General features: G+C 57.0%; 2 protein-coding genes, 1 non-coding gene and 1 pseudogene across 7 annotated transcripts; 1 reads left to right on the forward strand and 3 right to left on the reverse strand.

Moving 5' to 3' along the window:
- Positions 1 to 433: 433 nt before the first annotated feature.
- Positions 434 to 884, forward strand: LOC114888706 (annotated as a pseudogene). The gene has a single exon (XR_003791855.1). The product of XR_003791855.1 is annotated as a cytochrome c oxidase subunit NDUFA4 pseudogene (transcript).
- Positions 885 to 6,402: 5,518 nt separating this feature from the next.
- Positions 6,403 to 6,504, reverse strand: LOC114889872. Its single transcript, XR_003792166.1, has one exon. It is a non-coding gene; the product is annotated as a U6 spliceosomal RNA (small nuclear RNA).
- Positions 6,505 to 9,793: 3,289 nt separating this feature from the next.
- Positions 9,794 to 18,210, reverse strand: SLC25A10 (solute carrier family 25 member 10). Of its 3 annotated transcripts, none has more exons than XM_029212406.1 (11): positions 17,863 to 18,210; positions 15,713 to 15,832; positions 15,030 to 15,144; positions 14,892 to 14,940; positions 14,595 to 14,636; positions 13,691 to 13,734; positions 13,471 to 13,541; positions 13,084 to 13,189; positions 12,727 to 12,830; positions 11,758 to 11,814; positions 9,794 to 11,668 (listed from the first exon to the last, which is right to left on the reverse strand). In XM_029212406.1, the coding sequence occupies exons 1-11, from the start codon at positions 17,953 to 17,955 to the stop codon at positions 11,567 to 11,569; spliced, it is 903 nt and encodes a 300-aa protein (XP_029068239.1). In that variant the 5' UTR covers positions 17,956 to 18,210; the 3' UTR covers positions 9,794 to 11,566. The 3 variants fall into 3 exon arrangements, with proteins under 3 accessions (XP_029068239.1, XP_029068237.1, XP_029068236.1); XM_029212404.1 differs by having other exon boundaries at positions 12,727 to 12,804; positions 13,097 to 13,189; positions 17,863 to 17,957; XM_029212403.1 differs by having other exon boundaries at positions 9,794 to 11,814; positions 12,727 to 12,804; positions 13,097 to 13,189; positions 17,863 to 17,957.
- A 2,986-nt stretch (positions 18,211 to 21,196) lies between these two features.
- MRPL12 (mitochondrial ribosomal protein L12) lies at positions 21,197 to 24,765 on the reverse strand. Of its 2 annotated transcripts, none has more exons than XM_029212407.1 (5): positions 24,620 to 24,765; positions 23,838 to 24,024; positions 23,581 to 23,664; positions 21,684 to 21,818; positions 21,197 to 21,586 (listed from the first exon to the last, which is right to left on the reverse strand). In XM_029212407.1, the coding sequence occupies exons 1-5, from the start codon at positions 24,691 to 24,693 to the stop codon at positions 21,470 to 21,472; spliced, it is 597 nt and encodes a 198-aa protein (XP_029068240.1). In that variant the 5' UTR covers positions 24,694 to 24,765; the 3' UTR covers positions 21,197 to 21,469. The 2 variants fall into 2 exon arrangements, with proteins under 2 accessions (XP_029068240.1, XP_029068241.1); XM_029212408.1 differs by having other exon boundaries at positions 21,204 to 21,586; positions 23,838 to 24,265; positions 24,620 to 24,746.
- Between the last annotated feature and the right edge of the window lie 1,078 nt (positions 24,766 to 25,843).

Raw genomic sequence — 25,843 nt, forward strand, 5'->3', positions numbered from 1 at the left:
TAATGACTTTGAAATGTGTTGTTTAGTTTCCAAGTGTTTGGATTTTCTTGTTATCTTTCTGTTGAAGAGTTCTAGTTTGAGTCCACTGTGGTCAGAGACATAATTTGTATGATTTCAACTCGTTTAAATCTGTTGAGGCGTTTCAACAGAGTGTATGTCCAAGTGACTCCTGGTGGCTTGCCATGATCGTGATTGTATGGTGGCTAGTACGCTGTGTTGTGAAAAGAAGTTGTGTCCTGCTGTTGTGGGTAGAATGTCCGATCAATGCCGATTAGATCCTGTCGGTTGATGATGCTGAGGTCTTTTACATCCCGGGTGATTTTCTGTCTAGTTTTCTGTCAACTACTGAGAGAGAGGTGGTGAAGTCTCCAGCTATAATTATGGATTTGTCTTATTTTAAAAAATAAGAGGCTTTGCACGTTTGTCGTTCTCTCCGTCTGGACTCGAGGCTTCTGTTGCAACCATGATCCCCCAGATCATCGGTCAGGCCAAGGAGCATCCTAGCTTGATCCCCCTCTTCATATTTATTGGAGCGGGAGGTACTGGAGCAGCGCTGTATGTTTTGCGCCTGGCATTGTTCAATCCAGATGTCAGTTGGGACAGAGAGAATAACCCAGAACCCTGGAACAAACTGGGTCCCAATGATCAGTACAAGTTCTACTCAGTGAATGTAGATTACAGCAAACTGAAGAAAGAAGGTCCAGACTTCTAAATGAAATGTTTCACTGAAAAGCAGTTTAGAATGAAGGTCTTCCAGAAGCCATCCGCACAATTTTCCACTTAACCAGGAAATATTTCCCCTCTAAACGCACAAAATCATGTTGGTGTATTGTGATGGGGTTTACACTGATTAATAAATAGTTTGAAACTTAAAAAAAAAAAAAGTCTTCAGATAACTAACTCTTGAGTAAAAGAGCAAATTAAAAATTTTAAATGACAAATAATGAGAGAACACTATTGGTCAAAAACTTGTGGAATAGAGCCCAAGTCAGTCTCAGAGGAAAAACTTTATCGCCTTAAATGCATAACTTAGAAAACATGAACAATTAGTAATCAATAGTGATTAAAAGAATAATAAGGTAATATTATAAACAGCTCTATGCCAATACCTTTGACAAATTCCTTGAAAAACACAAACTACCAAAGCTCACCAATGAAGAAGATAACCTGAATAGCCCTGTATCTATTAAAGAAATGGAACTGTTAGTTTAAAATCTTCCCTTGGGAATTCCCTGGCGGTCCAGTGGTTAGGACTCTGTGCTTTCACTGCCGAGGGCAAGGGTTGGATCCCTGGTTGGGGAACTAAGATTCCGCATGCCGTGTGGCCAAAAAAAAAAAAGGAACTAAACTAAACTAAACTAAAATCTTCCCATAAGGAAAATTGAAATAGCTTGGTGGGGTTATGTTTTTCAAAATTCAATAAAAAGAAAACAATTTAATTGTAAAAACATGGTCAAAGCATTTGAACAGATACCTCACCAAAGAAGATACATAGATGACAACTAAGTAAGCCCATGAAAGATGCTCCACATCTTTAGTCATTAGGAAAATGTAAATTAGAACCACAGTGAGACCCCACTACGCATTATGAAAATGGCTAAAGTTAAAAAGACTGACTCTACCAAGTGCTGGTGGGAGTTGAAACTCCTTTGCTACCAGTGGATGAAAATGGTACAACCACTTTGGAAAACAGTTTGTCACTTTCTTAGTGGTTTTTACCAAGAGAAACGAAAGTGCGTGTATGTCCATACAAACATTGTACACGAGTTTTCATAGCTGCGTTATTCGTAATATCCCCAAACTGGAGACAGCCCTGATGTCCATCAGGGAGTGAGTGTACAAGCACACTGAGGTATCTCCATCCATAAAATGGGATGGTGCCCAGCATTAAATGTCGTGAGCAACTTGGATGGACCTCAGAGTACTTATGCTGAGCCAGGAAGTCAGACAAAAAGAGAGAACGTTACATGTTTCCATTATATGAAAGTATAGAGTATAGAAATCCATGAAATGAATCTATAGGAATCTACAGCCTGTCAGTGATTGTCCGAGAATGGGGAGAACGAAGAGGGGCAGGATGAAACTTTGGGGGGGTGATGTTTGCCATCTTGCCTGGGGTGATGCTTTCAGGGTGTATTGTCTGCACAAACTTCTAAAACTGTGCACTGTGATTGTGTGCAGTTCATCGTGTGTTAGGATAAATGACACATTAGTGAAACTTTTTTTTTTTTTTTGGTTGCGCTGGGTCTTAGTTGTGTCAGGTGGGCTCCTTAGTTGAGGCATGTAAACTTTTAGTTGCAGCATGCATGTGGGATCTAGTTCCCCGACCAGGGATCAAACCCAGGCCCCCTGCATTGAGAGCATGGAGTCTTTTTTTTTTTTTTATAGATCTTTATTGGAGTATAATTCCTTCACAATGCTGTGTTAGTTTCTGTTGTACAACAAAGTGAATCAGCCATAAGCATACATACATCCCCATATCCCCTCTCTCTTGAGCATCCCTCCCACCCTCCCTACACCACCCCTCTAGGTTGTTGCAGAGCACGGAGCTGATCTGCCTGAGGAGCAGGGGGTCTTAACCACTGCACCACCAGGGAAGTCCCCTCAGGGAAACTATTAAAACCTCTCAAGTGGTCTTCTGGAACACTGGCTCTGGGAAGGTCCCTCTGGAACCTAGTGGCCGTGCTGTGAGAGCCACAAGCCACAGGGAGACCACTCGGCCCTATGGTCAGCAGCCGGCCTCTCTTCAGCCCCTTTGTGGGAGCCACGTCCCGGCTCTGTCACCACAGGCCTGAACCCAGCAGCTGGAGCACCTTGGCCAGAGAGACCAGCGTACGGAGGGTGGGGAGGCCTCTGCTCCTGGTCTCCCTGAGCTCCGGCCCTGGGACTGGGCGGCCAGGTAGCACCCCCTTTGGCTCCACCCTCTTGGGGCAGGTCCCCCGGGAGGCCCTGGGCCCTGGGCCAGGGTGGAGGGAGGGCAGCCGCCGAGGAGCCGGGGAACTGAACTGCTTCAGAACAGCGGGGCCAGAAACGAGGCAGGCCCAGATAAGGGGCAGAGTGACCTGCAAATGGGGTGCCAGAAACAGAGGAAGGAAAGGGGGGCAGAAAAAGAAAGTCCGCAGCCTGTGCGGAGACACGCCAAACACCCAGTCATGGAGAGTTAACCCAATCAGGGGCCAAGGGCATCAGAAAGAACTAGAGGAATCGCTCCAATTAACCGTCCGCTCTCAGAGAGGAGGGGACACGGCCATGGTGAGGGAGGGGCGGCTGAGGGAGCAAAGGGCTGGAGGGCGTGGACAGCAGGACACGGACTAGAAACGCCAGGACACTCAGGAAGGTCGAGGGCAGAGAAATGGTCAGAGGTGACCCTGTAACTCAGGCAGAAAATGTCCTCGAAGACACCGCAGAGGCCAAGCAGGGACGGGGAGGAGCTGACGTACAGACCAAGGGGAGCCCTGTGGCTCCAGGAACTGTACCAGGACGACCCCGAGACAAACATCCTGGTTGTCACTGACATTCAGGCCTAAAGAGTCATTTAGGCCTCGACTCAGAACAAGCCTGTCACCCTGAGAGGGTGGGGAATCGGGTCAGTGTTTACAGGGGAGGTGGAATCTGCAAGCTTTCAGAAGCCAAGCTGTGGTTCAGGCCCAAAGGCGACAGGCAGACCCCAGACCTCCGACCCTGCCCAGCCTTTCTGGGAAAGACCACCCACAAATGAAATCCGGGCAGGCGGGTGAAAAGATTGCTGGAGAGGCCAGGGTGGGGGCAGGACTGCCAACCGCCTCCTCCCAGGAGGCCGGGACAGGCCCCCTCGGTCCTGGACACTGGATGGCCCTCCAGGCCTCCAGGGAGGGCGGGGGAGGGGGGGGACTTGGGCATCCTCGAGCAGAATCAAGACCAGAGCTCAGCTGTTACAAACGTGACGGAGGCAAAACCTCTGTGCAACAAAGATACACAAAACACAGCATTTAGTGTTTAGATTTCGATGATGTAAAGCTATGGCGTGTTACCGAGTCTAAGCTCGTACTGCTTGCCGCATGACAGGCCAGTAATCGAGAGACAAATTGTTGGGGCAAGGAATAACGGCTTTATTTGGAAAGCCCGCAAACTGAGAAGATGGTGGGCTCGTGCTCCAAAGAACTATCTTTCCTGAGTTAGAATTCAGGCTTCTTTTATACTAAGGGAGGGAGTCAAAGTCAAGCATTTCCTGGTTCAGGTCAGTCTCGGGAGGGGATGTGTTAATTTCTTCCTCCCTGCAGTCATTCACAGGTGGGCCTGGTCAGGATGTTTCTTGTGAGCTAAACAAAGGTATTTTAGCTTAATGCTCAATACCTGGGAGGCAGGGTTCCCAGTGATGGGCCATTATGTATAATTTAAGCTTATAGGCAACATCCCTTTAGCGATTAACATGTAATAGAATACAAAAGTTCTTCCCTATTACAGTGTGGCTGTGAGGATGGGACACAACGGGATGGGCGTCCTTAAGGGTCACAGGTGTGGGCAAGGAGAGGGCAGGATCCCCACTCCCATCAGCCCTGAGAAGGGGTCCTCCTGGCCACCGAGCATGGATCTGAGCTCCAGGGACAGACCCCCAGCTTGTAGCACCAGCAGGATGGCAACTTGGCTATGAGGACAAGCTGCACACGCCCCCCAGCCCCTGCCACTGCCAGGCAGTTGGGTGGTCTGGGAAGGCCGCTGCCCAGCCCCTGGAGATGGGGAGGGCAGCTGTGGGAGCCAAGCTCAGAGCAGCCTCCCAGAGGTGGTACTGGGCCTCTGGGTGCTGTGTTGGGTGCTCCTTCCACTGCCTTTTGGTCCTTCCAGCTTGTCAGCAGTTAGGAGGTGGGGGAGAGGGTGGTGTCAGAAGGAGGGGAACCAAACCAAGTGACTCCTTTTTCCTGGCGTTTCCATCATCTTTTGGGAACTAATATCTCTTGTAAAAAATAAATACTTTCCAATGACTGGAGATTCTTCCACCTCACTTCTGTTTTTATTTTTTCTGTTAAATTTAAGCAACGTGGGGAAAATACCTGGTGGCAGTGGTTGTTCTTCTGGGGAGGGGTCAGGGCCCGGGTTTGTCTGGAAGGAAGTAAATTATCCCCAGAAAACCCTGCTGTGTGTGCAAATTTGTATTGTGGTGAACCAACTTGAAACAAATATTTATAAACACGTAGACTGACCATTGGCAGTAACAAGGGAGTAAGGCAGGGAGGACCTGGATGGCGCAGCCATGTCCCTGGGTCGGCTGGTGGAGGCCAGCTCCCTTCCCAGGCTGCCTGCCCTTACCTGCTCCATCTGGCCCTCTGTGCTCCTTTGGGCTGATTTCAAGATTCACGCCTCGTCCCCGGCTGTCCCAAATGCCAGCAGCCTCATTCCAGGATCCAAAATTCTACGAAGGGCTGGTTCAAAGGGCCGGAGCAGGGACTTTCCTGGTGGCGCAGTGGATAAGACTCCGTGCTCCCAATGCAGGGGACCTGGGTTCTATCCCTGGTCAGGGAACCAGATCCCACATGCATGCCGCAACTAGGGATCCTGCAAGCTGTAACTAAGACCCGGTGCAACCAAATAAATATTTTTTTAAAAAGGGGGTGGCCCTGAGCAGGATGGGCACTTGTGAGGAGTGTGTACATCACAAAGATGTCCTCATGTCCCCTCTTGTCCCCAAAGTCCCCAGGGTCCATCATATCAGTGTGGCTCTCTGACCACCTCTGGCTCTGTGGGCGCAGCACCTGCATCCCTCATTTAATGTGTTCCTTGCATCAACCCAATTCTTTTTTCCAAGTTAAATATATTCATCTCCCTTCTAAGCAAAACATGTAATGAATACGAGATTTAACATTTTTATGAAACATTATAAATGATGACATATGGTGTGATCCCATCTTTTTTTAATAAATTGATTGATTGATGGATTGATTGATTCATTGATTGGCTGTGTTGGGTCTTCGTTGCTGTGTGTAGGCTTTCTCCAGTTGTGGAGAGCGGGGCTACTCTTTGTTGCGGTGTGCGGGCTTCTCATTGCGGTGGCTTCTCTTTGTTGCAGAGCACAGGGTCTAGGTATGCAGGCTGCAGTAGTTGTGGCACGTGGGCTGCAGTAGTTGTGGCTCGCAGGCTCTAGAGCGCTGGCTCAGTAGTTGTGGTGCATGGGCTTAGTTGCTCCGCGGCACGTGGGATCTTCCCGGACCAGGGCTCAAACCTGTGTCCTCTGCATTGGCAGGTGGATTCTTAACCACTGCGCCACCAGGGAAGTCCCGGTATGATCCCATCTTAACGAGAAGTTTTCTTTCTGTGTCATCTACACCCACACCGGCTGATGAGGCATGGATAGACGCAGAAGCATATTTTTTATTTGTTTTGCTCTCTTCTCTCCACCATTCTGTATTGCTTGAATTTTTTTTTAATTGAAAAAATATGGACCGTTTCACAAATCTGCGTGTCGCCCTTGCACAGGGTCATGCTAATCTCTGTATCATTCCAATTTCACATATGTGCTGCCAGAGGGAGCACCAGACAGCATCACTGAGACACAGTCCGATGTCAGAGATAAACACAGCTGGATGGTGAAGTGCAAAGGGCAGGTTCTAATCAGCACTATACTCGAGTGGGGACAATTCCAGGGTGAGTTGAACTCAATTTCGATTTGTGTGGCGGTGACTGGTGTTTTAGAGTGAGAATGTGGGAACTGGGAGGGGAAGCTTAGTGGAGTCAGGCAGCAGACAGCTAAAGCATGCAGGCGCCTGGACCCTGAGACCCCCATCTGGTTCACGAACAGCGCTTGTCCAAGGTAAGCCTCTGTTTTCCCACAGAGACCCGAGATGCCCGTCCTCAGGTGGGCACTTTAAGGGGGGCTGGAGTCACCCCGGGGACGCGGCTTGAGCTGTCAGAAACCAAGGCTTTCTAGGCCTGATGCAGAAGCAGGCCCAGAGGAACCTGGCTAGAGTTTGGTCAAGGAGCAAAAACCTTGGTTACCACATACCATACAACCCCTCCATTCAAAGTGCACAATTTGGGCTTCCCTGGCGGCGCAGTGGTTAAGAATCTTCCTGCCAATGCAGGGGGCACGGGTTCAAGCCCTGGTCCAGGAAGATCCCACATGCTGCGGAGCAACTGAGCCCGCGAGCTACAACTACTGAGCCTGCCTGCCACAACTACTGAAGCCCACGTACCTAGAGCCCGTGCTCCCCAACAAGAGAAGCCACCGCAGTGAGAAGCCCATGTACCACAAAGAGTAGCCCCCGCTCACCACAACTAGAGAAAGCCCGTGCACAGCAACAAAGACCCAACGCAGCCAAAACTAAATAGATTTAAAAAAAAAATAAAGTGCACAATTCAGTGATTTTTAGTATATCCATAGAATTGTGCAACCATCACTATACTACATTTGGAACATTTTCATGAGTCCAAAAGGAAACCAGTCTCCTTCAGTAGTCACTTCCCACTTCCTCACACCCCATCCCGGCTCCTGGCAACCACTAATCTACTTCCTGTCTCTGGATTTGCCTGATCTGGACACTTCATACAAATGGAATCACATAATAATATGTGGTCTTTAGTGACTGTCTTCTTCCACTCAGCGTAATGTTTTCAAGGTTCATCTATGCTGTAGTGCGTCAGTGTTTCCTTCCTTTTTATGGCCAAATAGTATTGCATTGTACAAAATATACCACATTTTACTTATCTGTTCATCAGGGAATGGACATTTGGGCTGTTGCCACCTTTTCGGTGTTATGAGTAATGCTGTTCTGAAGTTGCCTGTGCAAGTTTCTGTGTGGATGTGTGTTTCTAAGCCCCTGTAGCAACCGGCCCAAACTTGGCCAATAACTACCAGCTTCCCTAATTTCTGCCTCTGCTTCCAGCTCAGGACCAATCAGAGAAAGCCAAGTAGGCTCCCCTAAGCAACCACACAGGTTGCAGCACCTCCAGTTGGCTGCCCACTCGGGGCACACCTGAGCCCCCCTTTCACTATGAAGCTGTCCCCTCCTCTGCCTGCCTTTGAATCTCTGCCAACATGCAAGTGATGGGGCTGTCTCCCTGCTAGAGCAAGCCGAGTACACAGCCCTGTTTGTTCTCATTTGCAGGGTCTTCGTTCATTTCTACAAGTTTTATAGTTTCAGCTCTGTGATCCATTTCCAGGCGGTTTGTGCATGTGTGTGGGAGGGGCCAAGCTCATTCTCCACGTGGATGTCCAAAACCATTTGTTGAAAAGACCGTCCTTCCCTGCTGCCTTGTCTTGGCACCCTTGTTGAAACTTCTTGACAACGGATACTCATTGTGTAACTTTTTGTAAACGATCGTCTTTCTTTAAGAAAGAAAGGTGGAGATTGAGTCATGAAATGCTGAACTTGCTTCCCTGCCAGAGTGTGAAATCCATGCTTCCTTACCTGGGGTCAGGTGACCTGCAGGTGGGGCCGCCCCACTGCTTAGCTCACCTTCTCAGGCTGGTTCTGAACCCACAAAAGTGGAGAACTCCCCGGGGAAGGGCCTTGCCCCTGACCTGCCCCAACCTTCCTGCTGCCTCCGGTCTGCCTTGTTTTCTTTCCCCCCTCTGTGCCCCGTCCAGAAAGCTGGGCCTCTGCAGGGCGGGTGGGCAGGCACTGTGCCCGAAGCCCACCCCCATGGCCTACGTGGAAACCTAGCATCCCTTCACTACTCTCTGCACCCCCACCCTGCAGTGCCCCACCCCAAACCAGATGGGGCTCCTCCCCCCACCACACACTGGTCCAGGGAGCGCCACATCAACTGGATGGGCTGGAAGGAGGCTGGTGAAATGCCAACTTCCCGGCTTGCCCGGGCACTTTCGCAGGCAAGGAAAGAGGATCCCAACGCTCCAAATCAAAGCAGCTTTAAGGACAGAGAATGTGGCCCTGTGTGGTCAACATTTCTGAAATACGCTGCCTTTTCAACTTGCCAGGGGTCCGAGAGAAGCAGCAGCCTGCCCCACGAACAGTCACGTGCCCTCACCCCTCCCGCTTTACAGTGTGGGCTCTGGGTTCCAACCGCTTCAGCGGGGCTCCAGCCTGAGCGCGGGGGCAGCATCAGGCCAGACCCAGGGCGAGGCTCCTTGTGAGACCCCCCCCCGCCCACCCACCTGCCCAGGGCTCAGGAAGTCTGGCCCGCACCCCAGCCCCCAACACCGACCATGCATTTCCAGGCCAGTAGCTGCATCGTGCCCAAACGCTGAGGCGGGACATGCACTCCATACCCTGTACAGTAGCCCAGAAATGTGACCCTAATCCAGATCCATCTGCCGGTTTTAGGAAATTCACAGACGTAGGAAGGAGAGGCAGCTGGATCAAGGACCTGGCTTATCCTGTGAAGAAAGGATGGGGAGGGGAGGCCGGCAATAGACGTGAGTAGGAGACCTCAGCTGGACTGGATTCAAACGAAACCGACTAAACAACATGCATGTGGAACCGAGAAATCTGATGGTAACACCGGCCACTTTGTTTCTTACGTATTAGTTACTATTGCAGTTATGTTAGATTTTCTTCAAGAGCATTTTCAAAGACTTGTGAAGTACTTATCTATAAATGACAGGACATCTGGGATTTGCTTCCAAATAATCCAGGGGTGGGGAAGGGTCTGTGGGGTGTGAATACCTCAACATGAGTCTGGTGAGAGCTCACCGCTGAGGCTGGGGTGGGGGTGGGGGCGGGGGCATGTGGGTTTTATTTTTTATTTTTTTGTGGTACAAGGGCCTCTCACTGTTGTGGCCTCTCCCGTTGCGGAGCACAGGCTCCGGACGCGCAGGCTCTGCAGCACGTGGGATCTTCCCGGACCAGGGCACGAACCCGTGTCCCCTGCATCGGCAGGCGGACTCTCAACCACTGCGCCACCAGGGAAGCCCTGTTGTTTTTTAAAGTAACAGCTTTGTTGAGATATAGTGGTTATCAGGTTACAGAACTGTGCAACTATCACCACGACCTAAAATTCTACTTTTTATCTGCTTGAAATGCTCCACAGTTCTCCTTGCTTCACGGCTAGGGTGCCAGAGGCGTTGATGTCTGAATGAACTGCCCAGGGCATCTGTCCTGTCCCCTGGCTGGGGCAGCAGGAGCCCTGGGGCAGCTTCCACCTGTCCTGGGACATCAAAAGGCCTCAGGATGGTACTCTCACCAGCTCCTGCCCTAGCCTGTCTGTCTGAGGGTCTGCAGCCCATAGAACCAGGGTCTCCCAGGCCCTTCTGGGTTTGCTGGACAATAGGCCAGTGTCCAAAACCCCAGGGCTCTGACTCAAGGGGCACCTCTAGGGAGACCAGCCAGCCCTACTGGGAACTCTTATTCCTAGGGGGTTTGTAGCACCAGATGCTTGCTGGGAAGGGGCAGCCCTGTGGGATCCACAGTGACCTGGATCCAGGACCTCAACACTGACCACCCCTAAATGTGTAGGCCCTGCTCTCGCCCCAGCCATCTGTCCACAGGCCATCCCAGTGTATCCAAGCAGGGCTGCAGCTTCTCCCCTCCTCTGGGCCCTACTCCTCCATAAACCCAAGAGCCCTCCTTGGAGGGTGCAGAGGATGGTCTTGTAGCCTGAGACAGCGAGGCAGACCAGTTAGTGGCCTGGACACAGAAACCAGACCCAGCACTTCACCGTCCTTTATTAACACCCCTGTAGGGCGACATGGAAGTGCTGGCCACTTGCTGGGGGGCAGGGGGTGTGGCACAGTGGCCAGGTGACTGGGGGAGGCAGACAGATGCAGCTCCCAGCCCATCTGCAGGCTGCTGTGGCAGTGGAACCTGGGCAGTGGCGTTTTGGCTGACCAGCTGCTGGGGACCTTGCAAGTGACTGCTGTGTAGACAGGAGCCCCTGTGGACAAGCCACTCCTGCTCAGGGAGCCAGGAGGGGACACTGCACGCTCCATGAAGACAGCAGCCGCCTGCTGGCACTGAGAGGTTTTGGTGAAACTGACTGTTAAAGCAACGGGGGGGCAGGGGTGTGGGGCACCTGTGGGTCACACCCAGACCCTCCCTCCTGGGTACTCATTCTGCCCTGGCCTGGCAGCTGTGGGTGCGCAGCTACCTTTTAGAACATCATAAAAGCTATGGTCCCTCTCCTGGGATGAAAGTGCAGGCGCACGGGTCATTTGGTGAGCGATGCCGGGGGTCCACACCCCCACTCTATCACCCAGGTCCTCGGTGGAAGCTGCTGGAAGACAGTGCTGGGGGCCCTGGGCTTAGTGAAAGGAAGAGACTACAGGGGCTGGAGACCCCAGACTGCAGAAAGCCTGGACAGCTTGCCCCTCCCAACTCCAGGGTTAACTGCCTACTTGGGGAGAGAGAAAACTGAACCTGGGGCCTAGACACCCCCCTCTGAGGGAGTCACTGGTGTGCAGAGGAGGCCGCTGGACATCAGGTGGGGAGAGCCTGGGGTGGGCAGCAGCTCAGGAGGGGACGATGGTCACTGGGCTGGCCAGGCAGGCTGGGGCGGGGGTCCTGAGCCAGGGAGGAGGGGGTTGGAGCACGGTGGGCAGGTGCTGGGCTCAGGGCAGCGCTCAGCTGCTGACCCTCCAGGACTCTGGAAAAAACTGGGGCAGGGGCCTGGGCATGACCCATCTGCTCCTACGGCCACATCAGGACGGCACTTTGATGCCGAAGTGTTTGCGAAGCTGCTCCAGAAACACAAACGTGAGTACGGTGTGGGGCATGAGGCGGATGCCGGCAGGCACGAGGCCCTGAGGGAGAGAGGGGGGGGACGTGAAGATAGCCCTGGAGGGAACCCCCCCTGCCCTGCCCCCCTGCCCCAGCCACGCCCCTGCTTAACCTTATAAAAGGCCAGCGGCCCAAGCTTCGCTGTCTCCATGGCACAGTGCAGAACACCCTGCAAAAAATGCAAGATAATGCAATAAGATGGAAAGCTGCTTCTCGAAAGGCATGAACGCCCACCCCCCCACCCCCACACCTGATGGCAGGCATGAGTGTGCAAAGCAGCCTGCAAGTTCAAAGGTAAACATGGGAGGTGGGGTTGGCAGGCACAAAGGTCAAGGGCTGCCCTGCCCACTAACCAGGCAAAACTAGAACCTGAAAGCACACCCAGGGCCAGGGTGACCTGCCAGGCACCTACGGTGCTTGAGCGGCTGCCATAAAAGCACAGAAGACACTGTGCGTGATGGAGGGAGCCTCGGACAGGTGCTTGGCCCCAGGCGCTGGACCTGCCGACCTGCACCGTGCCGAGTTTCACTGACTGCAGTGACCCAACTGCCTCTGTTAACGTGTCAAAGAATCTGATTTAAAAACACACACAGGTGGCTTCCCTGGTGGTACAGTGGTTAAGAATCCACCTGCCAATGTAGGGAACACGGGTTCGAGCCCTGGTCTGGGAAGATCCCACGTGCCGCAGAGGAACTAAGTCCGTGCGCCACAACTACTGAGCCTGCGCTCTAGAGCCCACGTGCCAACTACTGAAGCCTGCACGCCTAGAGCCCGTGCTCTGCAACAAGAGAAGCCACCGCAGTGAGAAGCCCGCGCACCGGAACGAAAAGTAGCCCCCGGCTCGCCACAACTAGAGAAAGCCCGCGCGCAGCAACAATGGGCCCAACACAGCCAAAGATAAATAAATAAACAAATTATTAAACAAAAACAAACAAAAACACACACAGAGCCCAGGCTGCTGCAGGCCTGACGGCAAGCGGGGGGGATGCAGTCATGGGTGGAGGGGCAGAGCCTCGTCCACACCCTGGCACAAGGACACAGGCTCACCCAGCAGCAGCAGCAGGGCGAGGCCCCCACTCACCTGATACTCGCCCTTGGCGTTCATCAGCCGGGTCTTCAGCACATCCAGGGGCTGGCACAAGAATGTGGCGCATCCACCCTGGAAGGCAGGGCGGGTGGGCACCCCTCACCTCCCTCACCTCCCTCACCTCCCTCACCCCCCTCACCACAGGACTATCCTGGACCCCCAGGGCCATGGGGGACAACAGGAACAGTCTCAGCCTGGGCTCTGGGGGATCCATGGACTCCTCCCCAGGACCCTGGCGCCTACTAATGCAGCCTGAGAGGGGCAGCCACCAGATGTGCCAAAGCCTCCTGCCGTTCTGAGCCCTTGCTCATCCCAGGCGCCCTCAGCTCCCAAGGCTGGTCAGGGCCCCACCTCCGCCACTCACCGCAATGAAGCTGGCGATAAAGTGAGTGAAGATGCTGTCGGACAAGTACCCCGTGCTGAGAACCAGCTGCTTGGCTTGGTCATAGCAGGACAGCTGTTGGGGGAGCAGGGATGGTCAGGGCCCAAGGGACAGCCCACAGCTCGGGGGAAAGCAGATGGGGCCCACAATGACACCAGCTGGACTGACCAAGTACATGCTCTGTGGATCATCTACCGTCACCACACCTGGGTGGACAGATGAGGCCCAGACCGGCCTGAGCCCACTTCCCCGGCTCCATGTGTGTTTGTGCCCACTGCCTTCCTCTGGGACCTCTCAGAGGGCTGCGACCAGGCACCCAGATGCTGCCCGAGTCCCACCCCAAGCGGAAGCCCTACCTGGCCCACGGTGACCAACATCCCTCGACTGGACGCCATAGTTGCGCCCGAGAACAGCTTCTTCAGACCCTCTGTCGGGGGAAGGGAAGAGGTTGGGTGCTCGGCCCAAACCCCTCCGGCCTCCCCCCAAGTCCTTAACAGCGCTCTCCCTAGGCCCGCTCCTGGGTCCCAGCTGGAGGCTGCCCCAGGCCCCCACCGTGCAAAGGACCTCCCCGCTCACCTTCTCGGGCCACGCGGTACAGGCCGTCCAGGGCGTGGGCATAGCTGCCGGGGGACAGAGAGTGGGCCTATGTGAAGCTCTTCCTGACCACTGGCTCCCTTGGGAAGGCCCTCCCCATCACAGGCCATGCCCCCATCACAGGCCAGGAGGAACTCAAAGTGCCGCAGGGGCCAGAGAACAATGGCCTTTTCTGACAGCTCAGAGCAGTCTCCCTGCTCAGGGGACTTCAGGGCCTGAAGATCCCAAATTCCACAGGAAAACACCCTCTGTTGGGGGGGGGCGGGCTGCCAGCTCTGAGGCTAGTCCTGTCTGCAGGCCGTTACCAGGGGCGGGAAGATGGGACGCCGTGCCGGGCCCCCTTCCCCACAGCCTATGCTCTGGCCAGTGAGTGGCCAGTGGGATCACCTGGAGCCACACTTCTCCCTGAACTGGCTGATACCAATGCCCAGTGTTTGACTACAGCATCGGTCCATAAACAGGGCCTCAGAATCCACAGTGTCTTAGGTTTCACACAAAACGGTGTTTTTACCACGAAAACAACCACCCAGCTCCCAAACGCTTTTGAAGACAAACTCATTTAAACTTCTAAACCACCCTTCATGCAAACGTGCACAGGTGCAAAAAGGAGTAAAGAGTGACCAACCCCTGCCCACCTCCCAGTCCAGTCCCCAACCCCGGGGTCCTCCCACAGGGGAAGAAGAACCCAGAGGTCCTGGAAGCCCCCTCAGGATTCCAGAACAGACGCTCACAACGTATGTTTCAAAAGGCTGTCAGCCGCCCGACCTGCTCCACGTGACCCCACAGGAGCGGTGCCCTGTTGGAGTCCCCACCGGGTCCCGGCAGAGCTGCTCAGGGGTCTTCTCAGCCCCGTCCCCAAAACCCCCGGGCACACCATGCTACTCACTTTCGGCGCTGATTCTGGGGCAGCTTCATGTCATTCTGCATCCTGAAACAAGCAGAGGGTTCAGGCGGCGGCAGGGCCAGACGCCCCACAGACCCCAGCAGGCGTCAGGGGCTCCCTCTGGCAGTGAGCAGCCGGCCCCGCCCAGGGCGGCCCCGCCACAGGCTCAGCGCCATCCCCCAGTGCCCCAGACCCTGCGGTCTGAGTGGCTTGTTCCAGGCTGAACACACTGAGACCCCAGCGAGCGAGGCCGGCCCCACCAGGGGACAGCAAGACCCCAGCCTCGGGGACTGCACTGACCTGACATTGACCATGTCCGCGGGGGTCCCCACGAAACCGCCGATACAACCTGTCACAACAGCCAACATGTGACCATTGGCAAGGGGTCACATGACCCCCGCCCCACCTGCCCCCGCCGCCGCCCACCCGGCTGCTCACCACTGATGGAGCCCAACAGGACCTTCTTGTAGAAGGGCAGGGGGCCCTCGCTGCCCTTGGTTACCTGGTCCCGCACGGTCTCATAGATGGCAAATCGAGTCAGGGAGTAGGTCATCTGGGGAGAAGGGGCCCAGCTCAGAGGGTGCAGGGGGAGGGACGGCGCTGGGCACCCCCCCCACCCCTGGCCCTCCAGTGCATGGTCGTCACCACGTGGACCACAGGGACACCCAGGGACCTCTCGGCCAGCAAGCAGCTGAGCCAATTCGTGAACCCAGGGCTGGCTGAGTCCAGGCCCCGCACCCTCCTCTTCTCCCGCCTCGCCCCTGCCAGCCTCAGTATCCCCATCTGTAGGTGGAGGTCTCGGGCCGGCTGTGAGAGCATGGCCAACCCTGTGCAAGGCAGAAGCACATCTCACACTGCCACGCCCTGCATCCACCCGGGGGGCTGCTGGCTCCCCAGGCCTTACGGTTCCTTCCTCCTAAGCAGCCTTGAAAAGGAGAAAGTAGCTTCCATGCCCACAGGGCATCCACGGTGGACAAGAGGCGCGACTGGCCTGGGGGAGGCCAGCGACCCCTCTGCCTCCTTGGGCTGAGTGTGGGCTCTGGGATCAAGACCTAAGGGACCCCTGGCCGTGAGTCCCACCCACCCACTACCCCGGGAGGTGGGGAGCCCCCCAGAGGTACCTGTCTGCACAGGGAGGCGCTCAGCCCATTGTAGAGAGCCAGGATGCCATCGGAGCGCACCACCTGCAGCGCCATCCCCGTCATGCGCAGCTTCACCTCCTGCTGCGTCTGTAGATGCACCTGTGGGGAAGCGGGTCGCACCTGCTCAGAGCCGCGGCCCATCTGGAGCCGACCAGGGCCAGCTCTGCTCTAAGCCCTTTTCCACAATCTTCCACCTTTACATGCTGAGCCTGTGGGCCAAGTGCTACCAGCACCCGCATTTAGATACAGGAAACTGAAGCCTCAAAGGGCACCAGCTGGGGAGTGGAGCCGGGACTGTGTCCACGTCTGGCGCCAACCTCTTTTTCACACCACCATCTCACAAGAGACAATACCAGCCGACATGTGAGCCCAATTCCACCTGCCATGGGGTGGAGTTGTCAGCTCCACCCTTTAGATGAGGACACTAGGCAACTCCAGGGCCCCACTTTGTAGCCTCGCCTGCCTCTCGAGAGAGACAGAGTTAGGGGGGCTCAGAGTTGACCTGAAGAAACATGGGAGACTCGGAAGAGGTGGGTGAGAATCCAGGGGGTGCACAGGGGGAAGGACGCCTCGGAGTCCATCCCTGCAGCACACTCTCCAGCCAAGTCAGGTCCTGGCTGGACCCGCTGAGGCAAGTTACTGATTCTTCTGCCTCAGTTTCTCTCAGTGTGCTGTGAGCCAGGAACAGAAGGCCCTCTGGGCCTGGGGGCAGGGTGGCCACACAGCAGCCTCCGTGAAGGCGAGAAGCCACTGTGAGGGTTCAGCCAAGACGTGGGGCAAAGGGAGAGCTCAAGGAGTTTTAAGATACTTTTTCCGAAGACGATGACGAGAAGTAAAAACCCTGGCCAGGGCCTCCCCTGCCGGAGGCCTCCATGGCTGCCGGCACCGCCCGCTTCACCCCAGCACGGGACCGTGTGCTCCCTGGGCCAGAGGGCAGCCACATTCCTGTGTCTGCCGGCCTCCCAGACTCCCACCCCTGCCCCAAGCGCTCTGCAGCAAAACAGCACCTGGGCAGAAGGGAGGGGGCAAGGGGCAGTGATGCCCCAAGGACCCTTGGACAAGTGACTCTAGGCTGGCCCAGGGCCAGGGAGGGCTCCAAGAGCCCCCAGAGGCTGTGTCCACATCCAGGCAGAGACAGTGAGCCTGATCCTCCCGAGCCTGCGATGGGGGAGGCAGGAGGGCAAAGGGACCTGTACGGGCATCCAGAAAGTAAAACAAAACAGGCATGAGAAGGGGTTCCTCTCTCCACAAACCAAAAAGCACCTTCCTACCTGGCCCTGCTCTGCCAGGCCACGTCACAGGCCCTGGGGACTACCAGGAGCCATGCAGGCCTCTCCCAGGTCTCTAAAATGCCAGAGGGGCTACCAGCTTCAGCCCCACCCCGAACATCTGCTAATCCTGCTTTTCCTGGTGGCCAGGCTTGATGGGTGGCTGGGTCAGCCCAGGACACAGGTGCCAATCCCTCCCAGGGGGCCAATGTGGGGTGCAGGCTGCTCTGGGTGGGGATAAGGAAGGGGGTGGCCAGGGGGCTGCCCTTGCCAACAGGCCCCACAAGACCACAGCCCAGGTTCCCTGGCCCAGGGCCCACTGGCCAAAATATGCTTTGTGCCTCTGGCCCTTCTTTGTTGTTTGTGGTGAGAAAAGGGCAGAAAACTGGCCTGCCTCAGGGACAAGGGAATCTCTGTCTTGTTCTGCCCCATAAGCATTTTTTCAAAAAAACGCAGAAACAGTGTGATTGCTTCTCCCTGGGAGAAACAATCACCTTCCCTGGGCAGGACCTGCATGCAGCCTTGGGATCATGGCTTCCAGGTGCCCACGTCCCAGGAAGAAGCAGCCCAAAGCAGGGTTGCCGGCCACATCCTTCCTCCGTCTGTGTGTGTGTGCTTGGCACCCAGTAGGCAGAGGGAGCGCGTGGTCCTGCCGGGGTGCCTCCAGCTGCGCTCAGAGACCCACCCCCTCAACGTGTCAGCCAGGAGAACGAGTGTCCTCAAAAGTGCGGGGTAAAGTGCCTCAGAGAGGCCAAGGGACCAGTCCAAGGTCACACAGGTAGCAAAGTGGGGACCATGGGGCACCTCCGCCGCCCGCTCCACGCAGAGCCTCTCGGCGGACCCTCCCCGCGCCGCACTCACCTTGACCAGGTCCAGCGGGTGCGTGCAGCAGGCGGCCCCGCACGACGCCAGCCCACCGAAGTACCAGCGCGACACGCGCGCCTCGGCCGCCATGGCCCGGACGCCGCCGCCACCGCCGCCGAGGAGCGCAGGTGTCCGGCCCCGACCCCGACACGGCCCTTGAAGCCCGGACACCAGCCCCGCCCCAGCCGCGACCCGGCCCGTTCCGCGCTGCCGCCCGTTCAAAGGGCCGCCGGCCACCCGCGCCCCGCACAGCCAATGCGCCCGCGCGGCCCGGGGGAGGGGCCCGAGGGGCGGGGCCTTTAAGACCCCGCCCCGAGCCCGAGGGCGGGGCCCCCGCCTTAAAGCGGTCGCGGCCGGCAGGTCAGCCTCGTGGGCCCCACCGAGCCGCCTAGAGGACCCTCAATGGTGCGGGCCGCGCGAACCGCAGGGAGCTAGCGGGTGAACCTCCCTCACTCCCCCCAGGGACCTGCGTCCTCCCCCACCCTGCGCCGGCCAGCCCGCGAGGCCGCCCTGGAGCCTAGGGCACGTCTGCGAAGGTCACGACCTGAGTGGCCTGGGCGCTCTGCCAGCCCCCACCCCTCCTAGAGGCCTGCCTCCCTTAAGTGCCCGCCCCCTGTCGCGGCCCTGGACTTGCACCCAGTGTCCCACCCCCGCGGCGCAGGCTCCGGGACGCGTACAGCTGCTTAGAGGTTGCGGCAAACGTCCTTAGGACCAAGCTGCGGATTACAGGAAAACTAGGGACAAAGGCAATTCGGAGAGACTAGCCGCCCCGCCTACCCGCCCCTCCCAGAACGCCCAGCCAATTCCAGCCTTAGGCCTGCTCTGACCACACGGCCCCAGGCAGCTACCCTGAGGCGGCCCAGGAGAAGGGTTTGGGGCGTGGGGCTCAGGCTCCTGGGAGGCGGCAATCAGCAAACTGCCTGCCCCAGCCTGGCCCCAGCAGGAGATGTACACCTCCCAGCAAACCGGAAGTGCAGGTGTGCTGCTAGCCCAAAGGTACACCTGATTCTCTGTGAGAGGCATTAGGTGCCTGAGCAAACCCTGCTATTTGCTTAAAGCGGCCACCTGGAGACTAAGGAAACTGTGTCTTCCAGAACCCCAGGAGGCCTTGACCCCTGTTATCAGTTGGGAACATGAACAGCTGGCTCCAGATTTCCAGCCCAGAAATGCCAAGGAGCCCAGGGTGGGGCAAGGGGTAGTACTTTGCTGAAAGGGCAGTTGGAAATGTGGGAGGAATCCTGGAAAACGGGAAGTGCCCCAAGACTGGAGCACCCTTTTTAGAAAAAGGTGGATTGTGCAAACTATAGGTCACGGAACTCAAAAAGATCCCAGATTCTCAAATGGATCCTAAAGACTTGTGCAGAAGTCTGAGAGAGTGATGGGGAGGTCAGGCAAGGGCTTAAGGACACAGCTGCCAGGCCAGGCCTCTTTGGGATCTGGTGTCTGTGCTGCGGCATTTACACATTTCCTCTTGGTGCCTGGGCAGGGAGGATGGAGCCATGTGGGTAGCCTGGCAGACGCCAGGGTCCCTGGAATTGGCGGGGAGGGGGGTGGGGGTGTCTGTGGGGGTGAGAAGCACGTGAGTCAGCTCTGGATCTCCCACTGCTGCGTCCTCTGTGACCATTTCATGAGCCTGGACGAAGGCCAAATCCTACCAGGCTCCGATGGAATCTTGTAAGGTCTTGCATGGGTTTCAGCAGGGCAACTGAGGATGCCCAGCAGACCCACCTCCTAACGCCAAGCCTAAGGGCCAAGTGGGCTCCAGGGACCCAGGGCGATCCCCAGTGGCACACTCCACCCATTTCCAGGTCTGAGACACTTTAGGGCCACCTACAGGCTGGAGCAGATCAGGGGGAGGTGGAGGGGCCAGGACCCCCAACAGGAGGCCTGGGCCAGGGAGCTGCCTGGGAAGGCAAGGCCCGGGATCTTCACAGAGCCTTCAGGTAGGACTTCAAGGTCAGGTGGGAGCACCATGGCAGCATCCCATGTGTTGTAGACAAGGCGGGAGGAGTCGGGCCTGATGGTCCCAGAGGTGCAGTCACCCGCAGCATGGAACAGAGGGCCCCATCCTTGGGGGGTGGGGTGAGGGGAGCCCCAGTTGTCCCACCAGCTGCCCTGGAAAGATGGAGGAGCTCAGAGCACAAGCACCCTTTCCAGGTCACTGGCGGGGGTGGGGGAGGCCCCGTGACCACGAATGCCTGGGCTGGGGGGTGTCCCTGAGCCTGGAACCACTCCCTGCCCCTAGGAAAAGGCAGCAGGATCAGCAGGCCACACCCAGCCCCAGGTGGCCAACAGTCCCCTCTGCTAAGAAAAGGCACACCCAGAGATCTGCTGCTGGCGAATCAGTAACCTCATGGGCCACAGGCTTGGCCAGTGGGGCTCTCTGGTCAGGGGGCTGCCTACCCTGTCCTTGGACCCTTCCTACAATGAAGGCCAGCTGGGGGCACGTCCTCAGGGAGGACACCTAGGTGGCGTGGGGGATGCTGGGCACACCCACCTGGGAGCCTGGCAGCTCCTGGGCCTGTCCTGAGCCGTCCCACCCAGAGGGTGGCATTCCCAGACCTAGTGTCCCCTTCTGGTCCCTCAGAGCCAAGGGGGGGGGGGGCTCCAGGCGGGACCTGGAGACCCAGGCCAGAAGGGGTGGGCCCCCATGGGTCACAGGAACTATGTGCCTTCCCAGAGTGGACACTCAAAATGCCCTGCAGCCACCTGCCCTCCCACTCTGCCCAAAGCCCCAGGGGCCTCCTGCCATGGGCCAGTAAGGAAGGAATCTACCGCCCCCTCCTGGGCCCTGCTGAGATGGAGCTTCCCCAAGAGATGGAAGACAAGGGTCCTTGGAGCAGGAGGGCACTAGGCAGGGCCTGCAAGCTCGGGCGGCCACTGCCATCTGTAAACACCACTCTGGCACCAGGCCACCTCTCTCACCTCGCCCCTGGCTCCATGACACAGCTCCCTGAGCCCCCTCTAAGGGAGCAGCTGACACCCCCAACTGCTGCAGGTTGCAAAACACATCCTCCTGCCTGCTGGGCAGCCTCTCACAGGGCTGCTGTGCCCACTTACGGTACACACCTCACTCCCACCTGCCCAGGCCAGGGGTTGCATGTGCTATTGAAGACCGCCAAAGTTTAAGGGCAAGGAGTTCCACAGGCGCCCCACACCAGCTCCCAGGTGAAGGTCTGGTACCAGCCACGCCGCAGCTGCTGCCCCTGCAAGCAGGACAGGCAATGCCCAGAGCCCCCTGTGCTGCCTCTGGGCTGCTGTCTGCAGTGGGATCTCAGAGGACAGCCCCCTGCATATAGTGCCCACCTGACAAACAACTCCACACACAGGACCTGGACAATGCATTTTTCCCAGCAGCCACAGCGGGGCATGTACACTCTTGGTAGTTTCTAGAGTCCTCCCTGGGGCTGAACGGGCAGTGTCTGCCCCTCCCTCTCCATCTCAGCAGGTCCATCCACATCTGTCCCAGAACGGAGTTGGCCATGTGGTGCGGGTGCCCAGTTCTGCTCCGAGGCCACTCTGTCCGCTGAGCCTGGGTGCTTTGCGAGGAGCAGGTAGAGCCCCCCTCGGGGCCCGGGACCCCTGTCCACAGTCCTCTGGGCGGCTACTCCAGAACCACGGTGCCGCCCACCGCCTCTAGGGCTGCCTTGATCTTCTCGGCCTCGGCCTTGGCCACATTGGCTTTGATTTCCTGAGGCAGGGATTCCACCAGCTTCTTTGCCTGCCAGAGAGCAAAGTCAGAACCTGGCCTGGGCCTGGGCAGGCCTGAGAGCTGTCAGTGACGGTGGGAGAGGGCTGTGCGGTGCACGGAGCCTCACCTGGACGAGGTTGATGCCCTGGACGAAGTTCTTGATTTCCTTGATCAGCTTCACCTTGTCCACAGGTTTTGCCTCTGTCAGGCGGACGGTGAAATGCGTCCGTTCTTTTGGTTTGGGGATGTCTTCTTCTGCTGCCTGGGGGAGGGAGGGAGGGAGGAAGTGGGTGGCGAGATGAGAAAGGATGGGGTGAAGCAAGCAGATTCACTCCTGGGCCACCATGTCCTGTAACCCCAAAGGCAAGGCCCAGGCCGGCTGCCCAGCAAAGCCTACGATCCCAGTGGGAGGCCACAGCAGGCCAGGTAGACCCAGGCTGCCCAACTGGGTGCTCTTCCTCCCTCACCCGCTCCGCTCCATCTCTCCAGAGGCTGCTCGAAAACTGCCTTCTGTCCCCACCACCCAGCACTCTAGTTTCCTTGTCCTTTAAAAATTGTAACTTACGAGACAAGGAAGAGTGACACCAAAAGTGCTCTGCACATAAAATAACGCTACAGAAAAGCAGTGCTGGTGCAGTGGTCAGCCAAGCCCAAGGTTACATACTGATGACAAATATACAGTCAGCTTCAGCACCACCAAGTGACCAACGATGGGACGACCGAGCGTGACAGAGCTCCTACTGTCACGAGTGAAGACTGCAGCGCCCCTAGAGCAAGGACCACATGACCCAACAGCCTGGGGCAGTCCTGGTTTGGGTCTGCTGCCTAATTATTAACAGCGCCCCTTTACTCTTAAAAGTGCTCCAGTTTAGACAAGTTACACAGTAATTCTCTCTCTCCTTGCCCCAAATGTTCAGACTGTAAAGCCACCTTCCAGTTTACAGTGGGGGGGAGAAGTGGATGACGCTGGTGGAACCATCAGACACATCTGGGACGTGGGACGCTCCACAGGACCCCTGACCTGGTTTCCTTAGTAGGTGATGGCTGGGGGGACGGGGTTGAGGGCAGCGACCCAGATTTAAGAGGCTTGAGAAACCCAACAACCAAATGCAACACACAGACCTTGTTTGGATTTGAGTAAACCGACTGTTTTAAAGAAAGTCTGGAACTATTAGCAAAACTTGAAAGGGCTGGGATAGAAAACCCTGCTAATTGTACTTGTTGTACAAAAAAGCTCACAGCAAGGATGCTGGCCAGAATGGATGCTGCAGCACACGAGGCAAAACAGATCTGAAATCTGCCTCAATCTTCAAGAGATGGGAGAATCAAATATGGCAAAACCTTTACGATTATTGAGGCTGGGAGATGGATATATGGGTAATTGTATTATCATTCCTCCTTTTGTTACAAGTTCGAGACTTGTAACAAAAATTACAAAAAACCCAAACCAAACCATACCCAAAATTAGTTTGTGGACTCAAGTCTTCTGGTTTCCACAAAGAGACCCAAACTTGCCCCAGCCATCCAGAGGATGGGGCTGCCCCTCACCTCCCCCACTCTCTGCTCCAGACCGACATGCTCTATGGCCCACGTGCCTGCCATCCCTCTGCCTCGCTGTCATCCTCAACTCCTCAAGTTTTCCCTCAGAGTCACCTCCTCATTGCAGCCTTCCTTGAAACTGTAACCCTCCCCGTTTCTTAAGTTTCTTCCTTTTTCTTTTCCCTGTTCTGTTTGATAACATTTCTTTTTTTCTCGTTTTCTCTCCTTTGGCTGTTCCCCTTCTGCTAGGAACATGGTCTTCATATGGGCAGGGACCTGCACATCCTTGGCAGGGAGGAGGTCCCAGGGAGGCTGCAGGGGCACCCACAGTCAGAAAGCGCACGCAGACTCGCAGGGTGTGTTTGGTTGATGCAGAAGCCAGATGAGGGACGAAGAGAGAAACCTGGCTACGTGAGGTGAGGCAAGACGGCAGCTGGACACCAGAGAAACACCTCTTTGTGCACGGGACCCCAGCCTGATCTCACCTCGGGGGCTGCTGCGGCAGGGGCAGCACCAGGCACCACGCCACCCATCGGCATGAACCCTACATCCTGGATCTTCAACGTTTTCTGCAGGAACAGAGAAAGGTAGTTTCAGGAGCTGGCCATCACACCAAGGCACGCTCAGGGACATGCCTGGCAAGGTCCTTGCATTCATGGAGCAGACTTTGGACAATTTACCAAATTCCCAAATACCCCAGGAAAGGGCCCCAGACCTCCCTACCCGGCCTGGGCCATGATACCTTCAGGAGCTCGTTGAGGTCTGAGATCTCCAGCAGCGTGAGGCTGGCAATGTCCTGGACCAGCTGCTGGATCTTGGGGGGGTACTCCTTGGGAGTGTTATCCAGGGGGGCACCAGCAAGGGCCTCCCCCCCTCGATGGCTGCTGCATCTCATCAGGCGCACGGAGCAGACACGAGGTACCTGTTGCCTAACCCCCATTCAAACAGAGTCATCAGCCTGGCACAAGCAGGTGACACGGACCAGGCAGGTAGGTGCCATGAGCTCAGAAGATCTAGCTCCTTAGTCCTGACTCAGGTTCTCAGACTCCAGGGTCCACGTGGATAACAAAGGGATTTCCCAGCTACTTTATGTTCTTCAAAGGGCCTTAGAAACCCACGTAACTGTAATGCAGACACGCTACCCACGACGTTGTTTCCGGCTTGGATGAACTATACCAACCCACAAAGGTAAGGCAATTACTTGAATGCATTTTGCGACACAAAGCCTTTCAGAACCTAAGGCCCCTGGCGGCAGAACGCCAGATCCACTCATGGAAGCCCTACCATGTCACTGTGATGCCGGGGAAACTGAAGCTCGGAAATAATCAGGGACCGGTCCAAGGTCACCCTGGGCCACGCCGGAACTATCGGCGGCCCCCGCGGTTAGGGGACTGTCAGGAGGGGGCCCCGCGCCCACCACCCCCGTAGGGACCCACCGAGTCCGGGGTGGCCCCCCGCCCGCGGACGCCGCCCCGACCTGCACCCTCAGTGCCCGGCTGCCCGGCCCTCGGCGGCCTGCGGTACCTGGCGAGGCGGAGGGCGGCGGCTCGAAGCCTAAGACACGGCCCCCATAGGAGGCTTGCGGCCGCCGGCAGCATCGCTCCGCAAGCGAGAAGGTCACACGCGCCTCCCAGTAGGAGGGACGCTCTAGCTGCCCGGACCGCCGAGCATACGCGCTGGGGGAGGACGCTCTAGCCGCCAAGACCGTCGAGCATACGCTGTGGGGAGGGCGCTCTAGCCGCCAGGACCGCCGAGCATGCGAGCTGGGTGTGTGTGTGTGTGTGGGGGGGGGGGGGGGGGACGCTCTAGCCGCCAGGACCGCCGAACACAGGGGTTGGGGAGGACGCTCTAGCCACCCGGGCCATTGGGCTTAGGACCTGGGGGATGACGCTCTAGCCGCCCGGGCCATCGGGCATAGGAGCTGGGGGAGGACACTCTAGCCGCCAGGGCCATCGGGTATAGGAGCTAGGGAGGACGCTCTAGCCGCCAGGGCCGCCGAGCAAACGAGCTGGAGGAGGACGCTCTCGCCTCGACTTGCCTCCTCTCGCTCCCAGATTACCCCGAAGACGATGGACGAGACAGGCGCAGACCACTCTTTGGCGGCGGCCGGACAGCGGCTGGCCCAGGCTCTCCGCCCCGTGGGGCGAATGAAGCCCAGAGAAGGCTGAGCCACGGCGTGGGTTTCGTCCGAGTCGGGGAGGCGGACTGGACCCCCGGGCAATCCCACTAGGGACGACCGGCCGGGACCTGGCCCTGTTGGACGGCGCAGTGATGCCTGCATCCGAGCCCGGGCTCGTGAAGTTTGCGCTACCGCAGGGCGGGCTCGAGGGTCCCCAGTTCCCTTCCTGGGTAGCTTCGCCCCGGGGGTCCGGCCGTCCGTGGCCTGTGGTCACCTGGCGGCAGGAGCGCCTCTGCCCTCTGGGCCGCCTTCTCCTCGGTTTCCTCCTGTACCTAAACGGCTGCCTTTCCGGCCAGCCCGGGCGCACATTTTGTCCTTCCGTCCTGGCCACCCTGGAAGCCAGGCCGCCGCCCTCCGCCTGGACCAGACCCGCAGCGAGCTCGGGACTCGGCTTACAGCGTCTGCTAAGGGTTGTGATTGAGCCCGGAAGGGGTCAGACGGGGTCCTGGGAGAAGAGCATTTGTAAGCCTGGGCTCTGTCTCCACCTGCCAGAAGCCTCTGCACCCCTGCCTTAGTCCAGCTCCTAAACATCTGGCACACGGGGTATCCCCAGCCCTTCAGGTCCTGGG

Source organism: Monodon monoceros, unplaced genomic scaffold (genome assembly GCF_005190385.1).
Source record: "Monodon monoceros isolate NGI ecotype Baffin Bay Population unplaced genomic scaffold, NGI_Narwhal_1 Super_Scaffold_9, whole genome shotgun sequence".
NCBI lineage: Eukaryota > Metazoa > Chordata > Mammalia > Artiodactyla > Monodontidae > Monodon > Monodon monoceros.

Excerpts from the sequence above, each read along its gene's own strand:
- SLC25A10 (XM_029212403.1), bottom strand. The coding sequence starts at position 17,955 with ATGGCGGCCGAGGCGCGCGTGTCGCGCTGGTACTTCGGTGGGCTGGCG. Across the intron at positions 15,833-17,862 it reads ACCCGCTGGACCTGGTCAAG|GTGCATCTACAGACGCAGCA; the intron begins GTGAGTGCGGCG and ends GCTTCCCCACAG. Across the intron at positions 13,735-14,594 it reads CCCCAGAATCAGCGCCGAAA|CTATGCCCACGCCCTGGACG; the intron begins GTGAGTAGCATG and ends GTCCCCCGGCAG.
- MRPL12 (XM_029212407.1), bottom strand. The coding sequence starts at position 24,693 with ATGCTGCCGGCGGCCGCAAGCCTCCTATGGGGGCCGTGTCTTAGGCTT. Across the intron at positions 23,665-23,837 it reads ACCTCAACGAGCTCCTGAAG|AAAACGTTGAAGATCCAGGA; the intron begins GTATCATGGCCC and ends CTGTTCCTGCAG. Across the intron at positions 21,819-23,580 it reads CTGCCGCAGCAGCCCCCGAG|GCAGCAGAAGAAGACATCCC; the intron begins GTGAGATCAGGC and ends TCCCTCCCCCAG.